This window comes from Tiliqua scincoides, chromosome 4, assembly GCF_035046505.1.
Source record: "Tiliqua scincoides isolate rTilSci1 chromosome 4, rTilSci1.hap2, whole genome shotgun sequence".
NCBI classification, from domain to species: domain Eukaryota; kingdom Metazoa; phylum Chordata; class Lepidosauria; order Squamata; family Scincidae; genus Tiliqua; species Tiliqua scincoides.
The window spans coordinates 189,206,009-189,226,705 of record NC_089824.1 but is presented as its reverse complement, the minus strand read 5'-3'; the positions used below and the strand labels follow the sequence as shown (position 1 = coordinate 189,226,705).

The 20,697-nt window shown below is 41.1% G+C and overlaps 1 protein-coding gene across 5 annotated transcripts in view; it reads left to right on the top strand.

Moving 5' to 3' along the window:
* UQCC1 (ubiquinol-cytochrome c reductase complex assembly factor 1) overlaps positions 1-19,036 on the top strand; it is a 54,591-nt gene extending 35,555 nt beyond the window's left edge. For all 5 annotated transcript variants that reach the window (XM_066626060.1, XM_066626058.1, XM_066626059.1 and 2 more), the window contains 3 exons: positions 12,878-12,955; positions 15,667-15,780; positions 17,830-19,036. In XM_066626060.1, the coding sequence (XP_066482157.1) occupies positions 12,878-12,955; positions 15,667-15,780; positions 17,830-17,964 (327 nt within the window). In that variant the 3' untranslated portion in view covers positions 17,965-19,036. The remainder of the gene's footprint in view (positions 1-12,877; positions 12,956-15,666; positions 15,781-17,829) is intronic.
* Positions 19,037-20,697: the final 1,661 nt, after the last annotated feature.

The following is a 20,697-nucleotide window of genomic DNA, read 5'->3' as shown; positions in this document are numbered from 1 at the left end:
GGTACAGGGAAGTTCAGCTATACTTGCACACACACTCACACGCAACCTCTTTAGACACACATGCTGTATTAGAAGCTTTTCAAAAGGTCCACAGTTGATTGGAATACTTTTGAAAGATAATTTTGTTGAAGAAAATGAAACTGAGATAATATTTTGACAAAGCAAAGTGAAATATTGCAATCTGCTTACATAGCTGGCAACACATAGTTAGTGTAGCTGATGGAGAAAATAGCTGTTAAATTATATCTTTCAGATCTGGCAGCTTTGTTTAATTTAGAACATGCCACCTGGTATTACAAATGTAGGGACATCATAGTTTGAACCAATGTAACCTGCTGCATTTTCACTTCGAATTTATGCTTACCCCAGTTTTAAATGGTATATTAATTCATAGATGAGCTGTTAAAATTGTTGCAATCTGAATCTCAGCTGCTAAGTTCTGGGACCCTTTAACCTGGGCTCCTTCAGCACTCTTGATTGTTGGCAAGAGTCAGGAACTAAACTTGACACAGCTGTAAAAACAAAAAGAAAGCCTTTGGCCTCAGCAATTCTACTGGTGCAGGCAGATTTCATATATAAATTTTACTCTGCTGCCCCTACAACTAATGAAGTCAGTTTCTTTTGGTGGTTATGCAGCCAGGTGTGTCCAGCTTTGTGGCTAACCAGTGTTCTTTACTTAATTTTTCCACTTCTGACTTTTTACGGAACTTAAAAACAAGCATTAAAATTGGCTTGATGCAGTGATTCAGAGTGTTGATAGTAACATTAGGCCTGACAAAAGATTTCCTTTTGATCCTACTATGCGTTTGTCTCTGCCTTGTGCCTTATAGGCACGAGCTGTCTAAACTATCCATGGCTCAGTGAGTGAGTGAATGAGAGAGAGAGAGAGCGCCACCCAGCCAGGGACAATATCTGAAAGGGCAGTTCTGCTCTATGTTTAAAAACAATTTTACTCGTAGATTAACCCGGATGTTATGTTCTAGTTGGTTTTACTTTTCAAGAAGCAATCTAACAAATATAATAATTCGTGAAGACTCTGAATTGCACTAAAAATAAATCAGTAGATCTTAACATATTTTACTGAATTAGACAGATACAATTTCCTTTGTGGATGTAAGAATTAATATGGTTTCAGAAGCTTTCTGTGAGTTGGCTTACTCTGTACCACCCTGAATTCCTTCTGTCCTTCTCCAAACCAAGTTTGGTGTTGTGTGCAGCAATCACCAACCCACATTAAAATGAACCCTGGAATGCATCTAAACTCATATTGAGAATCCTGATGAAAAAGCAAGTGCATTTGAGTGCCCATTTTGAACTAGGTTGGTGGTGGTTACCTGTAGTGCCAAGCCAGAGTGGAGAGGGGCAGGAAGAATTTGCATATAGAAATGAAAGAAGCACACAATCTCAAGGTCTGCTCCCTGTCTTTTCTTACTGCATTCAATATAGTGCCTTTCTGCCTTGGCACTCAAGGCAATATATCAGTTTCTCAAACTGTGGGTCAGGATCCACTGGACTAGTCACGAACCAATTTCAGGTGAGTTGCGTAGCACCTAGCTCGGCTGCCATTGAATATACATGGTATAGTGGCTTTGCAGTGCAGACTCCCAGTGGGAGAGAGGCATGGTGTTTTGCCCTGAATAGATGGGATGATGGGACACTGGAAAGAGGGGAAGTCTGGGTGGTTGGAGAAGGATCCAAGTCTGCATTCTGCTTTGACTTCTGAACTATGCAAAATAATAGCACAAGTGTGTAATGGGACCTTTTGCTGATCATAGCTTAGATTTGAAGCCTGAATTGAATGTGTCACTTCAACCATAATGTCACTTGCAAGTTAATCACTCCAGTGGGTTCTGACAGATTGTCATTCTAAAAAGTGGGTCCTGGTGCTAAAAGGTTTGAGAACCACTGCAGTATATAATTTAAAAATACAGAAACACTAACAATAAAATTACAACAGAATCTTCTCAGGGCATTGGTTGCCCCTTCAGGAGTTGATGGTATGGGTTCTTTGACCATGGCTCCCTTCTGCCTTCGCCTCAGGACCCATGGATCTTAAGTAGCCTCTTGGATGGACTCAGAGGGGCTACCCCAGTAGTTCTCTCAGATCTGTTCTTTTGGAGGGTTAGACAAATTCAAGGAGAACATGTCTATCACTGCCTACTAGTCATGATGGTTATGTGCCACCTCCACGTTCAGAGACAGCATGTCTCTGAATAATCTTTGAAGGGGAATAATGGCAAGAGAGAGATACATTTTCATCTCTTGCTTTTGGGCTTCCCAAAGGCAGCTGGTAGCCACTGTGAGAAATAGGATGCTGGATTAGATAGGCTTTTGACCTGATCCAGCCGGGCTCTTCTTATGTTTCTTCAGGAACTGATGATGGGAGCTCCCTGGCCTGGAGTTTCTTCTTCTCCCTCCCCCCCCCCCCAGGCAAATCAGCCTCTTAAGTCATAAACCCTAACTCATTGTTTCTCAACCCAGTGTATGGGTACCACTGGTGATACTTAAGATGGTATCTGGTGGTACTTGCAGGACCCAGCAGCGAGATCAGGAATGCAACAGAACAAACAGTAGTAGGAGGCTTGGCTCAGTGGGCAGAGCTACAAAGCATGCTTTTCTGCACTTGAAAAAGTCCTCCCATCTACCCTGAGCTCTTACTTGTGTTTTTCGCATCACATTTGGCCTCCCAACTCAGAAGTAACTGGTTATGATGTCATTGCCAGTTTCTTCCAGTGGTACTTCAAATAGGTGGATCATGTGAAATAGTATGGTGGAGGACAAACCTTGAGAAACATTGCCATAGCTCAGTGTCTTTCAAACTGAGTTGGGACCCACTAGGTGGGTCGTGAGCGCATTTCAGGTGGTCCCCATTCATTTCAATATTTTATTTTTATATCAGACTTGATGCTACCATGGTATGTGATTGCATTTGGGGAAATGTTACAGATCTGTACTTTTAACAGGTTACTATGCTTTTAACAAAGATAGTAAATGGGACTTATTCCAGGGTAAGCAAGGGTAGGATTGCAGCCTAGAATTCCTAAAAATGTTCCTGCTTGATGATGTCACTTCCAGTCATGACATCACTTGCAGTGGGTCCTGACAGATTCTCATTCTAAAAAGTGGGTCCTGGTGCTAAAAGTTTGAGAATCACTGCCCTAGCTAGTTTTTTGTTTGAACCAAGCCTTAGAAATGCCATCTTCTCCTTAGACCTTCAAAACTTTATATATAAAAACTATGGAAAACGTGTTGAGATCTCAGTTGAAATGAGCATTCCTAATGGCAAATGAACATTTTAACAAAAACCTTGCTCTTATGATGGAGGAATAGTCTAATTCCATAAAGTACAAGACTTGTTTGTTCAGTGTAAAATCCTGATTTGTAGCTAAGTCTGTTTTAAAAGCTGTACAAGATGATAGGAGCAGGAAGGGGCCGTCCAGCCCGACATGCCAACCACATTTTAATTTATCTTAATCCCACCTTCCTGCTTTCCCACCAGACCACTCAGACCCCTCCTTTTCCAGAAACACATCTAAGTGTCTCTTGAATTCATTTATTGGCTCTGCTAGATGGAGTACAATGAAGTCTTTGTTATATTGTAGCTAGAGCTATTTATACACAGTAGCCCCTATTCTACCTTCAGTTACTTTGGATTGGCTGAAGTATACTGGGGTTACTTCATATTACACCCATGAAGCTGAGGAGAGAATATGGCTTGATATTCTACAACTAATTGAAATAAAACCTGTACTCCTACTTTTTGTCCTCACCCCATATAGTCGGTCTTATTGTAGCTGTAGCTGCTGTATTGGAAGCTTTTATACAATTCCTAGTCTTTTAAATTTGATTCGTATAGCGTATTCTATTGGTACAGAAGAACATGTCACCTAGTTACAGACACTATCCCAGTATTATACGTAGAAAGAACCCAGGAAAGTGTTGGAATTGATAATAACTTGAAATGAATGAGCTAGCTCAGAACTACATCTTTGAAAAGTGTTTGTCTGGTTACTTATGTTTGTTGTAGATAGGGGGTTATATTATTATTATTTTATTTCAGTTTCTAATAGTAAATTCACTGAATACATAGCAACTGTTATCCCACTCCTCTAGTTAGGTGCCCTACTCTCTCCATTTTGGTGCCCTACTCACTTCAGCGCCGAGATCATGTCTGTGATCCTCAATACATCATATTGCATGGTCTGCAGAGGACATGTTTGGTATTAATAATAATAATAATAAATACAGGTATTTATATACCGCCTTTCTTGGTCATCAGATTTCTCCTCAGACTTTAATTCAAGGCAGTTTACATAGGTAGGCTGTTCTAAATCCCTGTAGGGATTTTTACAATTGAAGAAGGTTCTGTCTTTCAAGAACCACAACATTTCAGATGGATCTTTTATTATCTGGTATCACATTCTGGCCTCCAGTTTCCTCCCACGCAGGCTGACAAGCAGCTCCTTCATATCTCACTTGAAGGGCGGCCAAAGAGCAGGTGGAATAACTCGGCTAGGCTTGTCAGCTGCTTCAAGGTCTCGCCATTCACGGTGCTGGTGGCCTCGAACTGGCGACCTTCAGATGTTATCTTCAGGCAATGGAGGCCCTGCCCTCTAGACCAGACCTCCTGCCCAGACCTCCTCCTGTATAGATATTTAATTGCATTTATATCCATTTAAATATATAGTACAGTGATTTTAATTACATTATTGTATCCTGCCCCTCCTCCAAGGTGCACAGGATGGCAGACATAGTTCTTCCCACCACATTTGCACTCACCCTGTGAGGTAGGTCTTGCTGAGAAAGAATAACTGTTCCAAGCTTGACCCAGCAAGCTTCATGACTGAGTAGGATTTGAACCTGGGGCTCCACTGCTATAATTTGTGTAGTTTCACCCCATTTGCAGCAAGATGCCATTACTATGTTGTAATGTTGGGGCATTATATAATAATAATAATAATAATAATAATAATAATGACCCACACATCTACTTTGATGCAGGACTCCTGAGTAGATTTGCTGTGAGAGCAGCAGTTCAGCAGAATTGCAGCTAATGAGTACATTCAGGAGATGACAGACCATAAAAAGAGGAGTGCATGCTTCACCTGGCCCTCAGTCAGTTTACTGAACTTCTCTTTTGCACTGATCTTTGTCTTGTGGCTAAACTATTCACCAATGGAGCCTGCCCACTTGAATCAGTAAGTCAGTATGGCTGAGGCCAGCATATATAGTTTTGTTGGAATTGCCTCCACCCAAAGCCACAGATTAGTCTGAAACTAGACATTGATTCCATGCCTAAGAAGGTCATTAATGGTGGCTGGAAGATGGGTTAGTATAAGCAATGATGTGTAACTCTCTGCTTACAGTGGGGGAAAAAAGCTCTTCATAAGTCATACTCCTAGGAAAAATCAGGTAGAAATTTACATCTTCCACAAATTATGAGACACTATAACCATCTTGGATACAAAGATGGTTGTATAGCCAAATACCAAAGAGCTTGGATAGTGTTTCCCATTCTGTGACTGATCACCTGTAGTACTGCTTATAGCACCGTTCTCCAACCTTCCTTTGACGCTCTCTATTCAGGTTTTTAAAAAAATCTGGTCTTTCAACTGAAACCACTGTAATCTGGATATAATATTCCATTCTCTGTATTAAAACTCAGTCTATTTTTTTTGCTTATCCTTCAGCTGCACTTGGATCTGTCTTCCGCTTTTGCTACCATTGGTCATGTTTCTCTGGCCTTCTCTGTGCTCACTATATTTCTCTGATTCCATTATTTTCTGATGTCAGTTACATATTTTTCATTGCTCTTTCAAGATTTCTGGTTACAGAAAAGAGAGAGAACCTTATCTGTTGGTGTTCCCCAAAGCTTGATACTGGGGTCCATTTCTTGTTCTTGTTCTTTGTTCTTATATGTTCTCCCACTTAACTCATTAATGTGAAAATCTAGGCGCAAAGCCTGCTGGGGCGATGGGCAGCAGATGCAACTGCCCAGAGCATCATTCAGTACAGATCAGATCAGCTGCCAAGATTAGCAGCAGTGTGGGGAACAGTAAGCACCACTTGAATCGGGGAGGGCTGTGTTCAGTTGCACAGCGGCCCCAAGTTTGGAGACCACTGTATTAGATGGAAAGTTTTTCTAAGAATTTGACAGCAGGAGGTGAATGGTGGCTTTGAGGACACCTTTTGAGCTGGTCTTCTAGCCCTTAGAATCTCAGAAGTCAACTAATTCTTCCTTTACTATGATAGACCTAATTCTAATAAGAAATCTGGCTAAGGCTTTTGGGAAAGAAATCACTTTTTAAAAGAAGTTCAGAGGGAGATTTCACAAGTCTTTGTGTTGTAGAAAAACATGGTGTGGTGCTGAATTTTTTCTCATAATTGGTTCACTACTTTGGGAAACGATTGATGATATAGTTGTGCATAATTGGGGGGGGCAACTTCTATAAGATCTCTCTCACAGGAGACTTGAATTTTCTTCTCCTACTTGAATCCATTTCCACATGGACAGGCTACCACCCCAATCACACTTTTTGCCCTGTTGTTGAGATTATTCAGGCCTTTGAGGGAGTTGAGATGAGGAAATCTTCTTTTGCTATTTCTGTTACACTTAGCTTGTCTTTCTATGATGGGAATATATTAAAATGCTCTGTTGTAGAGTTGGAGCTATTTTGCAAATGTGCAAAATGTCAAATGTACAAATGTGCAAAATTTGTCAAAATCTACTATTTTACCCTCAAATTTTTCAAATTTTAAATTCAGATTTTTCAATATAACATTTTGAATTTAAGTGCTGTTGACTCAACATCTCATAATCTGGTTTGGGCATGGATCAAATATGAAATCTTACAAGATGTCAACTGTTTAATTTGTGGAATTCCTAGTAACATTGCCTACCAAGCAAAGGCAAATACTACTACTATTGCATGTCAAGTATTAGCAAATATGAATTACCATTGCATGTCAGCTGTCAGATACTGGCAAATATTAACTTCCAGAGGAGTATCCTTATTAGTCTGTAGCATCAAAAACAACAATCTTGTGAAAACTTATAAACTAATAAATGTATTGTAACAAACTTTTGTGAACTGCAGTTCACTTTATGCATCTAATGAAGTTTACTACAGGAAAGGGTTTTTATGCTAATACACTGAATTAGCATGAAGTACTTAATATGTGGAACTCCTTGCCACAAGATGTGGCAGTGGCACCTGGCCTGGATATCTTTAAAAAGGGCATTGGAGATTTATGAAGAAAAAGTTCAACACAAGTTACAAGCCAGAGTGACTATATGCAGCCTCCAGGTTTTAAAGTCTCTGAATGCTAGATGCAAGGGAGTGGTAACAGGATATGTTTATCTTGTTGCTTTGTGTGCTCCCTGAGGCATCTGGTGGGCCCCTGTGAGATACAGGAAGGTGGACTAGATGGGTCCTTGGCCTGATCCAACAGGGCTCTTCTAATATTCTTATGATCTGTCTTGGAAGCCCAGTAAGAAAAAGTGTTCCCACTAATTTAGCTTTGACAATTTTTCTATTATGTCGTATGATAACTTTTGCTTTAAATTAAGCAGCGGGTTCTGCAAAATAGAAGGAAAAAAATCCTTCTGACTTTAGAAAATATCAGATGAAAATGTTATTGTACAGCATAACTTGTAGTGGTGTCATTCATTAGAAATTAATGAATTTTTGGCAAGTTACAAAAGCAGAAACTGTTGCATTGATGGAATAGAAACTGTTTACACAATAGTATATAAATAAATGTTTAAAACTAGAATTCTGTAGGACATCTTACTGTGTAACTTTTTGTTGGTTTACTTTCCTTCTTTTCCTTTTACTTGAGGGCAGAAGTAGGGCAGAGAAATAATTTTTATTCACTTCAGAAAGGTTACAGTAATAAAGAAACTCTTGTTAACATCAGAGAGCAGGGCAGCCAGGAGTTTTCACAGTCTGGCATTGTTTATTTTACCAGCAATTTGGAACCTTCTGCACTCTTAAAATATTGGCAAGAAAATATAACTGTTAACTGTTTTGTGGCTAGCGTGACTGTGATGCTTCAGGGGAGAGGAGAAGGAGTGCTTAAGGAAACTGAACTTTATTCAGTCTAGGAATCCTGCACTTAAGAGATGGGAAACATTCAACATTTTGCAATATTTACTATAGTATTTCAAGGCTAAGTCTTCCATATTTACAAAGACAAAGTTCAAATATAACAAGCACAACAGAGGGGATATTGATAAATATGGTAATGTTGAATATATATTGACACATAATTGGAGATCTGGTGCAGATGGTGGATGCTGTATAGTGAAGAATCTAAACATATTCCTGAATAAGTACCAATAAATATCTTGGACCAAGAACACATTAATTTCTGTATTTGAGACATGATCTTGAGTGGCCCTTATACATAGGGATGCTTCACATTATTCTGGGACAGCGGGCACCAAACCTTGGCCATATCTGAGCCCCCCACAATCCTTCCCCTGGGTGATGGAGCTTACTGTTTGACCCAGGGACCTCTGTTTCGCACCACAGATCACCCCCAATCTTTGCACTGGCCAGCTGCACGTGCCCAAAAATTCAAGTGCAAAGCCTACTGGGGCAATAGACCCCAGAAGCGGCTGGCCGGTGCAAATGTTGGGGTCGATCTGCAGCATGAAAGAGAGACCTCCAGGCGGAACAGCAAGCTCCATCTGTGTTGGGAGCGCCTGTACTGGCACGCAGTGGTCTCCACTTCAGAGACTGTTGTTCTAGGATTTATTTTTATATAATTCCTTTTAACCCATTTTTGTCCAGTCCACAAGTATACACGTTTGGTACCTGTTGTGTATATGCAATGTTGGGCAGAAATGGCTTAATCTATTCTCTTCAGTAAACTTCTAGAGATCCCAGATCTCAGTGTTCTTTGCCTTTCTTAAGGTTCCTCAAAGTTCTTTCTTTGAGCCTGTGGCAATCTTCAGTGATAGCACTGAGAACTACATTCACCTCCAGGAATCTGCTTCTAACATTTTAAATCTTGTCAACACACATACAGCATGCTCTGCCTTTGGTGTCCAGTACTCTTGCTGCTACCAGTACTGCAAGCGAAGTCATGAAACAAACTTTCCACCCAGTTGTGAGTCTGTCTGACTGGGAGCCCTCTCAGTGGACTATGTTAGATGGAGGAGACAGCTACCTGACCAATGTCCTTGCTTCACTTCTCTCCCGCACATCCCTGTACAATCTCACAATACATTCAAGCCTTCTCTGGATAGCACCTTACAGAGGGCCGATCCTGAACATTGTGCACTGGCTTACATCTGGTGTGCACTGTTGCAGATGTGCCATAAGGCATGTTTGCGAGCCCTTACTGCAGGCCCAGCGCTGAAGCTAGCCCAGCGCAAGCTGGGGCCAGGTCCGCATTCCACTGTCTGGCAGTTGCCTGGACTGCCATGTGGTGGAGAGATAAGTGAGGGTGTGGGGGGGAGGTAGGAAGGAGGTGTTCCAGGGCAGCGGAGGATGGGAAGAAAGTGGGAGGGAGGCGTGGCAGGGGAGGAAGCAGGGCAGGAGGAAGGCGGGATGGGTGCAGCTCAGCTCAACCAGACCCTGAGCCCCATGTCAGACCACACGGTCCGTCATGGGACTCGTTGATTCTGTGCTGGCTCAAGAGGTGCCGCAGAATCAAGTAGCCCCATTGCGGGCTACTTCCCTTACTCCGGGGAAGGGGACACAAGTCCCTTTCTCCTGAGGAGCTGCCATGGGCTGCCTGGTTACGCTTTGAATGCCACAGTAGCCATTTTGGTGTCATAGTAGCTCAGGACTGGGCTTTCTGTAAGGCTATGGAAATAAGAGGCTGATTGCTCTTTAGTTTAAAAACTAGATAGGTTTGTTTTAATCGAAATGAGGCGAGAGGCTTAATGGGAATAAAATGGGACAAGGGATAAACAGATAGTCCAATTATATACTCAAGATCAAGAGATAAATTTCAAAATAAAGTAAAAACATGTTCTTGTGAAAACTTTCCCTGACTGAAAGAAATCCACTTACAATCAGCATCTTCCAGGCACTTAAGAGCAAGAACATTTTAGGAATTAATCCTGTTCTGGATAGACGGTATCAGAGCTTTCATCCTGGTTTGGCTGGCATCACACAATTTAACATACTGGTCAGTGCTCTTTTATCCCATTTATTGGAGACTAGCCCCCTAAATTCTGATAGGTTCCAGACCCTAGCCCTAGCCATGGGCTGGAGGTTCTTTGGGATTCAAAGAAGAAGCAAGTTTAGTTCAAGTTTGAATAAGAGCTTTATTTGTCTTAAAACCAAGAGCAACAACCTACGGGAGCTCCTCCAGGCATAAGACTTACACAGTTTCCAAGTGTCCGACTGGGATACGCAGTCTGCTAGCATCATCAACAAGGCCAGGGAGCAAAGCAATGTCTGAACACAGGGGCTTATATAGAGTTAAGTACTTGCTGGTGAAATGGTATAACAAGGAATATTCCCATCACTTCGAGAAGGGCTATCAAGCAGGTGCAGCTAAGTTGGTACATATGAAGAATAAACATCGTCTTAAACTTTTGGGATAAACCCTTGGGAATGCATCTCTATCACCCTATTCTCATAGCACCAGACAACTGCTGAGGTTTTGGGCCCAGCTTCTTATGGGAACTATTCATTGGGAACGTTCCCAGGGGTTGGGAGGCACACAGAAGATGACTGCCAGGCAGGGAAGATAGCTGATGGGTGTTACATAGGCTCATTTGAAATTAACAGATTTCTCACTTTTGAGTCAGGTGAGTGTACTGGACCAATTACTAGATGTGAGCAAACCCAGCAGAAATCTAGAAAGGGTTGGTCAAAACTATTGTTCTCTAGGGAAACCGGACAGTCACAGGACTCCAATTTATATTTGAGGGGGTAATTCTATCTGTGATATGTGACATAGAGCCCTGGGAAGAAGGAATACTGTGATAGGTCAATTTCTAGTTTAGCCTTGGAATACACAGAGTGCAGTCATTTAGTTGGAGGACAAAATGAGTTTCCTCCAGGGAGAAATGCTTGTTCATGAAAGAACCAAAGCAAATACTGGAATATTGATTGTCCAAGCTGTTCATGATAAAGTGTAATGGAGCTTAATGTGCAGAGGAACTCCAATGGCTTCTGTCAGCATTGAGGAGAAACTTGAAATTCACTTGTACCCTTTAACAAGATAAGCTTGTAGTTGGTGAAGTCTTTACTATTGGAAGTCGGATGTTGAAATCTGATAATGCTTGGAAGACAGAATTGAGACAGGTTTTGATATAGTTCTTCTTTAAGTCTTACTCATTTAATGTGGGATTTCTCTAGTGATAACCAGTTTCCTCCAAATACTATGATATCTCTTTAAAATGTGATGTTGCCCAAAAATATGATGATACCCACTTTTCAATGCAATGGTCAGATTTTTGTTTATTGCTGTGTTTGCTTAACTTTGTTATCTCCTTATTAATCTTTCTTAAAGTTGCTGTTTTTTGCTTTTATATAGTGAGCTGCTCCCCTAGGGATGCAGAATCCAGGACTTGTCCCTGTAATGGTGCTGTTTATTTTCTTTGCCCCCTTGCAATTGCCTGCTGTAACATTTGTACTATGTGTTAAGTAATCCTTAAGGTAACATTTTTATTATGTCATAAAAAGTGCATGGCAAATATATTATAACTCATGGATTTTGTTTGTTTTAAAAATGGAAGGATAATTTATTGAGTGTGTTACATGAGACCTGCTCCCCCTTATTAGAGTATAGAAATGCTGCTTATTTAGGAGTATGTTCTATTGAGAAAAGCCATAGTCTCTGACATGGCTAGAAAGTACAAGCCTGGTTGGCTAAAAGTGACATCATAGTTTATGTTCTCAATAAAAATTTAATTAAGTCATTACAGAGGTTGCAGTCATCATTTAACCCTGTGATTTCTTCTATTTAGCATTTTTTCATTAAACATTTAGTAATAGCCCCATGACCAAATCTTGATGGCCTATAAAATATATGCATGAATTTTAATAGTTTATATAAATGGAAAAATATGAGTAACTGACATAAAAGAACTTTTTCCTTGCGGTTCCACTGTATGCATGTATTATAAAAATAAAGTTATGAAGGATAGCTGTTTAATGGAAGGCTATATATAAGCCATAGGTTTGATAGTATGACATGAACTAATTAGCTGTTTGAGGGAGAAATTATTACAAGGCCATAACCACAGGGCTATATGCATATTAATAGGGCTTTGATGACATCATTGATGAAGCAATACTAGTCTGTTTTATCAGTGGTGAGACTTGTGTATGGCATTATTCATGGCTTTCCTTTGTAAAACCGATTCTGTAATGGATCCGCTAGCATGGTCCCTGCAGGCTTGACCTTCAGACTCATTGGTCTGTCTCTCAGAGCAGCTCATTCACCATTTTGTTTACCTATAGTGTCACAGACATGTTTTTTCTACTGGTGGTTATATTTAATTTGCTTTTGTTTTTGTCTGAGATATTTAACATTTGTATGAAATTTCCTGTGCCAGAGCAGCTTAAGTTTCATAAGAAACTACCATTGGGTAGTAGGCACCCCATCTTGGAAGGGATACTTCCCATATTAGTTCTGTTTTAAAAATAAGGAGTTTTGCCCTTGCACTGGAAATATAGGCAGAATTTGGTGCTGAACACATTCATTTTCTTTTATGTTTCAGAGCTCTCATGTGTAGTTTTTTAAAAAACCTGTTCCCATCAAGCTCTAACCAACTACATCTGGACTTCTCTTGCCTACCCAAGTTAGATGGAATATATTTCAGCCTTCTGGTGTGCTGCTTTCACCTCTGATTTCCCCTGCCCAATCAGTGATTCAAAGTTCATGCTGCTTCTTTATTTTTCAGATTGATTCTGTTGCCTTGAAAGAAAGTATGAGAAGCATGACAGAAAACTTCTATGCAGCTATTTTTGGATATGATGAGGTAATACTGACAGAAATTTACTGTTGCACGTGTTAAAGACAAGGCAAACAAGTGGGGGACTGTTTACTCTCCATTTTAAAAAAATGCAAATTTTAATAAAATTAACTGAATTTTGTGCCAAATATACCAGATTTTGTAAATTGCATAGATTTACATAGACTTATGCCAATTAAGTTAGTTTACACAAGTTCATCATTCTGTCTAACTTGTTTTCTGGAGGAAAAATCCATTACTGGTTACAAGCCATAATGGGTATGTGCAATCTCCTGATTTTACAAATGGGCTACGTCAGAATGCCAGATGCAAGAGAGGGCACCAGGATGCAGGTCTCTTGTTGTCTTGTGTGCTCCCTCGGGCATTTGATGGACCACTGTGAGATACAGGAAGCTGGACTGGATGGGCGTATGGCCTGATCCACTGGGGCTGTTCTTATGTTCCTATGTTCTATTCCTGCTTGAAAATATGGAGTATGACCGGAAGGGAACTGTCTTTCATTCATAGCACACTGTATGATTGTAGAAGATCCTGTGTTAAATTGTTTATAGGCAAATGGGTTCTGATTGGGGTATTTCTGTTTTATTTTGGTATTTTCCATTCACTAGGGACTTTTAAAGCACCATACATTTAAGAATAAAACAGCATAAAAACAAGTAAAATCTTGTGGACATGTCTTCTCCTTTGCCCCATCCCATTTGGTGGAAGCACACATCATTGGGGGGAGGGAAACAACATGACCTGGAGGATGAGAGGTACGTAAGATAGGGAGGTGAGAGTATGCTGCTCGTTGGATATGAGGATTCTTGTACATAAGAGGAATTGGAAAGGGGTAGGAAAGCTTCAGTTGATGTATGTTAGTGTGGTCTCTGGATTCCTTTTTTTTGCTCAGAGAGCCTCACGCTAATCCCTGACTGGGGCCAAGAAGCCAGGGATCGGCCATTGCCTCTCCTGTGTGGTAATTACATGGTGTATTGGTGTCATGATGGGGGCTATTACAGGGATTGGGAATGGAGGTGGCCTTATTTGGAGCACTCCTGGCTCCCCTCACCTTCTTTTGTTCCCCAAGATTCTTCTAATGTCTTTCTCCTCCAGCTCTCTTCACTTTTTCTGGATCTCTTCCTTACCTCGGACTTTCTCTTCCAGCTTTCCTTGACTTTCCTTCTGGGGAAAGAAAAAGTTCTTCCCCACTTTTCTTCACCCTTCTCTCCTCCCTGTATCACTTTCCCTTGCATCCCATGCCTTTTCCTTCAAACTCTTTTTCCCAACTTACTCTTCCTATTGTCTTTTGCTTCCTACCTTTCTTCTCCACCTCTATTTTTCTTTCTTCACCCACCCTGCAACCTGACTTTCTCTCCCTTTTGAACTATTCACCCTGTCTCTACTGCCCTAATCAACAGAACTCAGACTGGCTGTGCTGTCAGCCTGTTCCTGCAAGACCTTACTAACCACCAGTGACATCATTGCTGGGTTGGATACTTAGAAACCCTGTCTTGCTGCTTGCAGTGTCCCAGAGTGCCATTGTTCACAAACACAGTAATAGCAAAATCATAATGAAAACAGAATAACGGAGAGCCCAGTGTAAAATACGGCTGGTGAGTTGTGATGGCTAAAAGTTTGAACTGTAAGTCAGAACTTTATTTCTGCCTTTAGCTCACCAGATGGCCTTACGCAAGCCACTCTTTCTCAGCTTCAGCTTTCCTACTACAGCAGTGGTTCTCACATATTTAGCACCATGACCCACTTTTTAGAATGAGAATCTGTCAGGACCCACTGCAAGTGATGTCATGATCAGAAGTGACATCAAGCAGGAAAGTTTTTAACAATCCTAGGCTGTAATCCTACCCACACTTACCCAGGAGTGACTATCATTGTTAAAATACTTAGTGGCCTGTTCAAAGTACAAATCTGTAACATTTCCCCAAAGGCAGTCACATTCCAGGGTAGCATCAAGTCTAATATATTAAAAATAAAATATTGAAATGAAAATATTAAAAATGAATGGGAACCCATCTGAAATTGGCTCACGACCAACAGTTTGAGAAACACTGTACTACGGTATTTAGATAGTAATAGTTACCTTCCAGGGTTTTCTAAGGATCCAGATAATACATAAGACGCACTTTGCACACTCAAAAAGCAGTATACAATATTAAGTACTATTATCAATTCAATTCTGACAAAATAGAAAGACCATTAGAAGGCCTGCAGTTTAGGGACCATTGATATCGCCACCAGAAAGGTTCTATCCCATGTCACTGCCAGCCAGAACTGGAAAGGTATCAGGAAATGTGGCAAGGCCTCTGTAGAAGATCTTCAAAGGTTTTGTATATAGCAAGGTCTTTCATCTGACCTTTTGAATGTTTTCCTTAAATACTGCATACTTCATCCTTCCACGATTTGTGAAAATCGTCACACTCATGTTCATCTTTAATATTTCACCAGAAAATTGACCCCACAGTTAGGGAAAGAAAAGAAAAAGGAAAGGTTCCCTCTGCAAGCACCGAGTCATTAGTGACCCTTGGTGTGCTGCTGCTTCTGCAATGTTTTCATGGCAGACTGTGAAACCGGTTGGTTTGCTGTTGCCTTCCCCAGTCATGTTACATTTCCCCCAGCAGTACTGGAGATTGTCCAGCCAAAGAACAATTAGTTGTCAGCGGATTCCTATTTGGTACTAGTATCAGCACTGTGCTATTTTTTTTCTTACACTGCTTTAGGGAATCTTATCAGATGATCATGTGCTTGCAGCCGCCATCTGGAGGAATCTGTTCAATAAACATTGTGACGATCCAAGGCAGCTTGAAATAATGGTGGAATATGTACGCAAACAGGTGGGCAGCTGTTTGGACTGTGGGGTACTTTTCAGTGCTTTTCAAGCAATGTAAACATTTGGTGTACTTGATTCCCGAATAAGGCTGATACCCCTTAACCAGGGTTTTGAAACTGGTTTCAAATTCTAGTTAGCAGGAAGTCCTGTTATGTGTAAACCAAGGCTAAGGTTGGTGTTATCATAAGCCTCAATTGGTAGTTGAGGGAATTTGTGTTGGGGGAGGAGGGAGGATATGATTTCAATGCTTTAACCCAGTGGTTCTCGAACTTTTCCGGCTTACGCCTCCCCTGATCCTTGTAGCCATTGGCCATGGCTCCCCATTACAACACCTCACCTCAGTTACACCCAAAATGGAGATGAAGGTGTTATAATTATACATTAGAAACAAGGCTGCCAGCACTCTGAGGCTGCAATCCTAACCACACTTACCTGAGAGTAAACCCCGTTGAACAAAATAAGACTTACTTCTGAGTAGACCTGGTTAGGATTGTGCCCTGAGTTTGTTAGCAGCACACCTGGAGGGTTTTGGAAAGGGAGGGGGGAAGTGATGAATTTGCTGGGGGAGGGGAAGACTTTGTTTTGTGTGTACCTACTAATTGCAAACTGGTACCTAGAGACTTTGGCTGGAATCCTAACCTCACTTTCCTGGGAGTAAGTCCCATTGAACACAATAGGACTTACTTCTGAGTAGACCTAGCTAGGATTGTGCTGTTTGTCTTACAGTAGCAGCCAACAGAGTACCCCGCCCCCAAAAGGAGGAAGGAGGAAAAGGGAATAACTAAAAAGGAATGGGGATTTTTATTTTTAATCAATTTTTGGAGACAAAGCCATCAGGAGTGGCTTTTTTTCTTTTTTGAAGGGGGAGGAAAAAGAGAAAGGTGAGGATCCTGGGTTAAGCTGACACAGACCCCAAGCCTATGTATGTATGTCTACTCAGAAGGAAGTTTCATTTGAGTCAATGGGGCTTACTCCCAGGAAAGTGTGGAAAGGATTTCAGCCACAGACAGCAAGATTACAACTCACCCCAAAGTAGATGGGGGCTGCTCACGCACATACACCCCAGCATGCAGATGCCACCCCTATTCCCCCCAGGCAAGGTGGAGGGATGCAGGCTGGGGCATTTGGACAGCCCCCCACTAAGAGCAGGCTGGCTCCCTCCTTAGCTGAGCTACTTGTAATTACTCTACCCTCCCAGTTTGAAGCCTGCCAGGAGCAAGCCCTGTGCTGATGAGATGCAGCACCTCTGCACTCTCCTCTCCTCCAGCCTTGACCAATCCCAGGATGCTCGGGGCAAGAGGCACACTGGGAAATGTAGTCCTTGGGGCAAGGTTGCACATGGAGAGAGCTCCATGATAAGATGCGGCACCTTTGCCTGCCCAGCCAGCCTTCTCTCCCACCTCCCCCCACCATGTTTCACACGCCCTCCCACCTCGTTCACAGCTGCAGAAAGCAGCAGGTCAGGAGGCAGCACCTGCAGCTGAGCAGAGCAGCCCAGCCTCACTCCCCAGATGCCTGGTGACGCCCCTGGAGGCTAGCCACGGCTCACCAGGGAGGCGGGACGCACAGATTGAATACCTCAGCTTTAACCATAGAGAAGAGGTCTTGTTCCATCTGTATAGATCATAGTTCCGCATAATGGCAACTATAATTTTTTAATAGTTTTTATTTTTAGCTCTGTATGAGAGTGATCAATTTTTAGGCTCTGTATGAGAGTGATCAATTTTTAGGCTCTGTATGAGAGTGACAACTTGATCTCAAACTTTCAGATACGTTTTTGCCCTTTCTGTAAGTTTCTTGATCTTTTAAACCATTTCTGCCCAACCCACAGGTGTGCACATTTTGTGTATGTGCAGCATTGGACAGAAATGACTTAATGTCCTGTTAAGCAACTGGTTTGTTCTTTAGTTTCTTATATCATGAAATGTCATCAGTTTCCAAATAACCCAGCTCTCCTTCCTTTAGTGGTTGCATAAATAGCCAGAACTCATCAGGAGAAATGTATTTGTAATGAATCCCAAAGTGACTTGCATTATTTTGTTGTGAATGTCAGGTGCAGCACCTGGATGCTATGTCTGGAGAAGACCTGCTTCTGTCTGGTGAAGTGACATGGCGCCCCCTTGAGGAAACAAATGCTCAAAGTATTGTGAAGCCAGCTTTTCCAACATATAATGATGAAGGACTCTGAAATCTTCCTTAACCAATTTGAGAATGTTTGCTGCTGACTATCTGTGTTAAGTCTGTGTGTGGAACTGTTCCTAAAAGTGAAACTTGTCTTTATGCTACTGGACTCCCAAGAAAGCAAAGAATAAATGCTGTATTTGCTATTTGAAAAGAGTGATTAAAATTTCCCTATTTGTAATTATTTCTGGCTTGGTAAACCTGAAAAACACACTATTTTTAGTATTACTTATGTGGTTAAATGCTGCTAGTTCATTTGAGAAAACTCTTGTGGTTACATTATCCAGTAGTCCCTGTACAGTGGTTCTGAGGAAGCTTTCACCTTTTGAGTGCAAACTAGTTTACCAAAGTGATAAGCAAGCTGCCTTTTTCCTGTAAGTGAGAATCAACTGCTCAAACATGTTGTCATCCTCTTGTCTGGTAACCACAAACATGAGTGTATATTGCTTGGATATAGCAGTGTTTCTGTGCAAGTATGCTATCTCTCAGGGCAAACCAGAACTGTGTAAAGCTTGAAAAATGGCTGAGACTTCTGGAAGAGTTGCCTGTGTGTTCCCATCTACAAGCAGGATGAAGCTGATACAGATGGTGAGGAGGGGTTGGATGGTGGCAGTTTATTTCTTGCCTCTAAGCATAAGAACAGCAAATGTTTGCTGGCTGTTAGTGATCCTCTAGGAGGCAGGGCTTGGAACTGTGCCTACAGTCCACTTTTTGGCATGCTGCTATCTTCCTATGATGCTCTGAAAGCTTTGCAATCCAAGCTACGTACATTCTCTATTCATCAGTTTGTTTTGTTCAGGTCATCTCTGTAAAATAGTGGCTCAGGATCCTATCTATAATTTGGCCAAGTGATTGTTTTAGTAACATCCTTACCAAATGGAACTGTGGCTTAGAACCAGCTGTGTATGTGTTACAAAAAGCAGGCTTTCTAGAGGCAGAACCTACTTCATCTCTCCTGTAGTCAAAATTGTAACCTGAGAAAAACAGTCTTCTTTATTTCCTTTTCCATACTTTTGTTGAGAAATTTGAGAATAGTTTTCTCCAACCTTGGGGTGATCCTAATAAAAGTATTGAAAACACTAGACTGGGGTCTTTCATTTTGGATGACATTAACACACAGTAAATGTTTGTGGCTTTCATGTGTGTGTATATATACATAATTTCTTTACAGCCTTCATGGCCAGGCTGTGCCTGTTTTTCTCTGCTCTTGTTAGCAATTTCCCAAAGATCTGTCTAGTCCTCTTTCCTTCTCAAGTGACCAGTGAAATTACTGTGATCTTCATATAAAATTGCTTTTCAGGGGTACATTCAAGTAAACAATCCTATACACAACCTATTGGAGCAAGCAATTCCAAGAGTTAGGGACAGAGTGGTTAATAATATTGGGGTAATGAAGGAGAAAAACTACCAAAAAAATATGATAAGATTGCTAGTCTGGATGCACCCTTAGACCTTTACTCCAGCAGCAGCTACCAGTAAACTTTCTTTGTACAAAAAAGTCAATTTTGTTAGATTTTTTTTCCAAAGCAAACTTCCTCAGTTTAACTTGTTATAAAATGAGTCATATAAAGAAACCTTATACTTGTGAGGTATATTCCACTTCTGTGAAAACATTACAAACCAAACAATTTTTTCTCAGTTTATTTAAGATGCTTTTGTTGCAAGCTGAGCTAAGGAGAGAAACCTCTTATGTGTAAAGTATTATGCAGTGTGTGTGTGAGATAATAACACCTTGTAATTCATTACAGCTGTGTTGTATTTACATAAAAGAAGGCTTAGCTGTGTAGGAATTTGCTGATTAATTTATTTTTAATGGGAGTGAAGTATACTGAGGACCAAAATAAACTTTACTGTGTGTATCTTGCTGCTCCTGGAATAGATGGAAAAAGTAATGGTAGATATTTTGGCACAACGCTACATACATTAATTCATATTCAAAATACTCATTTAAACATTAACCCCATGGAATCCAGGACTGTCTTGTCACCCTGCAGTGCCATAGGGAGCCACGTGGGAGTACAACACTGCCAGTCAAGGTACTGGAGGCCTGAGATACACCAATAGAAAGGCATGTATCAGAAATGCAAAGCAAATGAAATCTGGAGTCCTTAAAGTTTCTACTGTGCCATGGGACCATGCGGAGCCCAGGGGACCCTGACTGTGGCATGTTTAATACTACCAGTTTTAGATGTCCATACAAATGATAGCAATGTTCATAGTAAATTGAGCCGGAAAACTTGGACCTATAGTAATGTTATCTGACCTCAAGAAAATTCTGAACTATAACTAGAGTGCAAACAGAACCAGGAAGAAATTACCTGTTGGAAGTCTATCAGTGCTCTTAATTCATAGTTGTGGTCCACAGAGGGAGTTAAAATATTAGGATACAAAAAGAGCTTGTAAATTGTAAGATGATGGTGCCCATTTTCCAAACCGGCCTCCAAGCATTTGCTCTATGAGAAAAATATTACGTGTGAGCCAGGCAACAAACACCTGGGACATACCAAAGGTAGAAATTGTATAGTGGGGGTCAGTGCAAAAATAGATACTGGTAAACTTTCCATCAGGGCAAACAGTATATGTTTTAGGAGTCAAGGCAGAGTGTAATACAGAAGAATGAGGCAAGCCCGAAAGGAAAGTAGGAGTTGACACGTGGAGCTGCTGCCAGAACACACTGAATTATGAGTCAGATGTATTTCCCTCAAAGCTTTGATGTTCTTTTAGCTTTGTCTGATCAAGT